This window comes from Glycine soja, chromosome 2 (assembly GCF_004193775.1).
Source record: "Glycine soja cultivar W05 chromosome 2, ASM419377v2, whole genome shotgun sequence".
Taxonomy (NCBI): Eukaryota; Viridiplantae; Streptophyta; class Magnoliopsida; order Fabales; family Fabaceae; genus Glycine; species Glycine soja.
In genome coordinates, this window is record NC_041003.1 from 20,680,718 (window position 1) to 20,683,503 (window position 2,786).

The 2,786-nt window shown below is 46.1% G+C and overlaps 1 protein-coding gene across 1 annotated transcript; it reads right to left on the reverse strand.

The window, feature by feature from the left end:
- Positions 1-1,307: 1,307 nt before the first annotated feature.
- Positions 1,308-2,042, reverse strand: LOC114373594. Its single transcript, XM_028331091.1, has one exon. The coding sequence runs from the start codon at positions 2,040-2,042 to the stop codon at positions 1,308-1,310; it is 735 nt and encodes a 244-aa protein (XP_028186892.1).
- Positions 2,043-2,786: the final 744 nt, after the last annotated feature.

Genomic DNA, 2,786 nt, shown 5'->3' on the forward strand with positions numbered 1-2,786 from the left:
TTAAACGCTTTTATGGCACCCCATGGATTTGAGCCAATTCATGGCTTGGGATTCAAAAACAAGATTATGTACTCTAAAACAATAAAAGACACAACACAAGGAGTTGAAATGCAAATCATCAATCCAATGTTTACTAAATGTTGCGATTATGGTTTACATAAGATTGGAAAACTTCAGAGACCCCCATGAGCTTTTGGGGGGGACAAATCACGTATTAAACCCTTTGGCTGCCTCAAGTACTAGGCATAATATCATTTGACGACATCAGAATTCATGGGTGAAGGAAATTCTTCATCGTCCATGCTGGCTAGTACTAACGCTCCTCCCAAAAAGGTTTTCTTCACAACGAAAGATCCCTCGTAATTTGGGGCCCACTTTCCCCTATTGTCTTTTTGGGCTTGGGATACTTTCTTCAAGACAAGATCCCCTTCATTGAACTTGCATGGGTGTACCTTCTTGTCGAAAGCATTCTTTACCCATCTTTGATATAGTCGCCCATGGCTCATGGCTGCCAATCTTTTACCTTCTATAAGGTTTAGCTGATTGAAGCGTGTTGGGGCCCATTCTGACTCCTTCAATCCGGATTCTGCCAGAATTGTTAAAGAGGGGACCTCTACTTCAAACGGCAACATGGCCTCCATCCCGTATACCAAAGCAAATAGAGTTGCCCTAGTTGATGTGCATACTGAGGTTCGATAACCATGCAGCGCGAAAGGGAGCATCTCGTGCCAATCCTTGTATGACACGGTCATTTTCTTAATGATCTTCTTGATGTTTTTGTTTGTCGCCTCAACCGCCCCATTCATCTTGGACCTATAAGGCATGGAATTGTGATGTTGGATCTTGAAATCCTCACACATCTCTTTCATCAATTTGTTGTTCAGATTGGTGGCATTGTCAGTGATAATCTTCCTAGGAAACCCATACCGGCAGATTATCTCCTTTTTGATGAACCTAACCACCATGCTCCTTGTCACACTAGCGTAGGAAGCCGCTTAAACCCACTTAGTGAAGTAATCAATGGCGACCAAGATGAAGTGATGTTCGTTTGAAGCCTTAGGCTCAATAGCTCCAATCATATCTATTCCCCACATAGAGAATGGCCATGGCCCTGCCAATACGTTCAAAGGCATGGGCGGAGCATTGACATTATTCGCGAATGCCTGGCACTTGTGGCATTTTCTCACATGGATACAATAGTCGTTTTCCATGATAAGCCAGTAATGCCCTGCCCTTAGAATCTTCTGGGCCATGGCATGTCCATTGGCATGTGTCCCAAAGGACCCCTCATGCACCTCAACGAGCATCTATTCGGCCTCTTTGGCATCCACGCATCGGAGCAAGACCATATCATGATTTTGTTTGTACAGGATACCTCCGCTTAAAAAGAAGCCAACTGCTAACCTTTGCAATGTCCTTTTGTCATTGTCGGAAGCCTCCCGTGGGTACTCCTTGTCCTCGACGTATCGCTTAATGTCGAAGTACCACGGTTTACCGTCTTGCTCCTCTTTTATCAAGCAGCAATGCATGGGCTTGCTGGGACATCTGAACTCAATGTACGGAAAGTCTCCATGCGGGGTTAGCTGAAACATGGATGCTAGAGTGGCAAGCGCATCGGCCATTTGATTCTCCTCTCTAGGAATGTGCTGGCAGGAGATATCACCGAAGAACTCCGTCAGTTTCTTGATGTAGGCCTGATAAGGTATCAATTTGTGATCCCTAGTCTCCCATTCTCCTTTCAATTGATGGATCACCAAGGCTGAGTCTCCATATACTTTGAGCAAGTTGACATTGAAGTCAATTGTTGCTTGGATCCCAAGGGTGCATGCCTCGTATTCAACCATGTTATTTGTGCAATCAAAGCCTAACCTTGTCGTGAAGGGTATGCATTGATTGTCGGGAAAGACCAAACCTGCCTCAACTCCATGGCCTAGGGTATTGGATGCACCATCGAACCACACGATCCACTTATCCCTATCTTCATCCTCCACCTCTTCCTCGAACAAGGCCATGATGTCCTCATCTGGGAATTCCAAGTGCATGGGTTGGTAGTCGTTGAGGGGCTACTAAGCTAGATAGTCTGCCAAGGTGCTTCCCTTTATTGCCTTTTGAGTGACATAAACAATGTCGAACTCAGACAGCAGAACCTGCCACCGAGCGATCCGTCTGGTGAGAGCGGGCTTTTCGAAAATGTACTTGACTGGGTCCATCTTGGATACCAACCAAGTGGTTTGACTTAGCATGTACTACCTTAGACGATGGGCTGCCCACACCCAGGCACAACACGTCCTTTCAAGCAGAGAGTAATTCATCTCACAGGCGGTGGACTTTTTGCTCAAGTAGTAGACAGCCCGTTCCCTCTTTCTGGAATCGTCGTGCTGCCCCAGCATACACCCCATTGACTCATACAACACTGTTATGTATAGGATAAGAGGCCTCTTGGACATCGGTGGCATGAGCACAGGAGGATTCATAAGGCATTGTTTGATCCTTCCGAATGCCACTTGATAGTCGTCGTTCCACCGGATGGACTAATTCTTGCGCAAAAGCTTAAAGAGACGCTCATAATGGCGGTGAGCTGCGAGATGAACCTTGCTATATAATTTAGGCATCCCAAGAAACCTCGGACCTACTTTTCGGTGTGTGGTTCAAGCATTTCAAGGATGGCCTTCACCTTGTTGGGATCCACCTCTATCCCTTTCTGGCTTACGATGAAGCCGAGCAATTTTCCCGACTTGACCCCGAAGGTTCACTTGGTGGGATTCAATCTTAACTGGTACTTTCGC

Bases quoted from the DNA above. Each gene is read 5' to 3' on its own strand.
- LOC114373594 (XM_028331091.1), bottom strand. From the start codon at position 2,042: ATGCACTTGGAATTCCCAGATGAGGACATCATGGCCTTGTTCGAGGAA.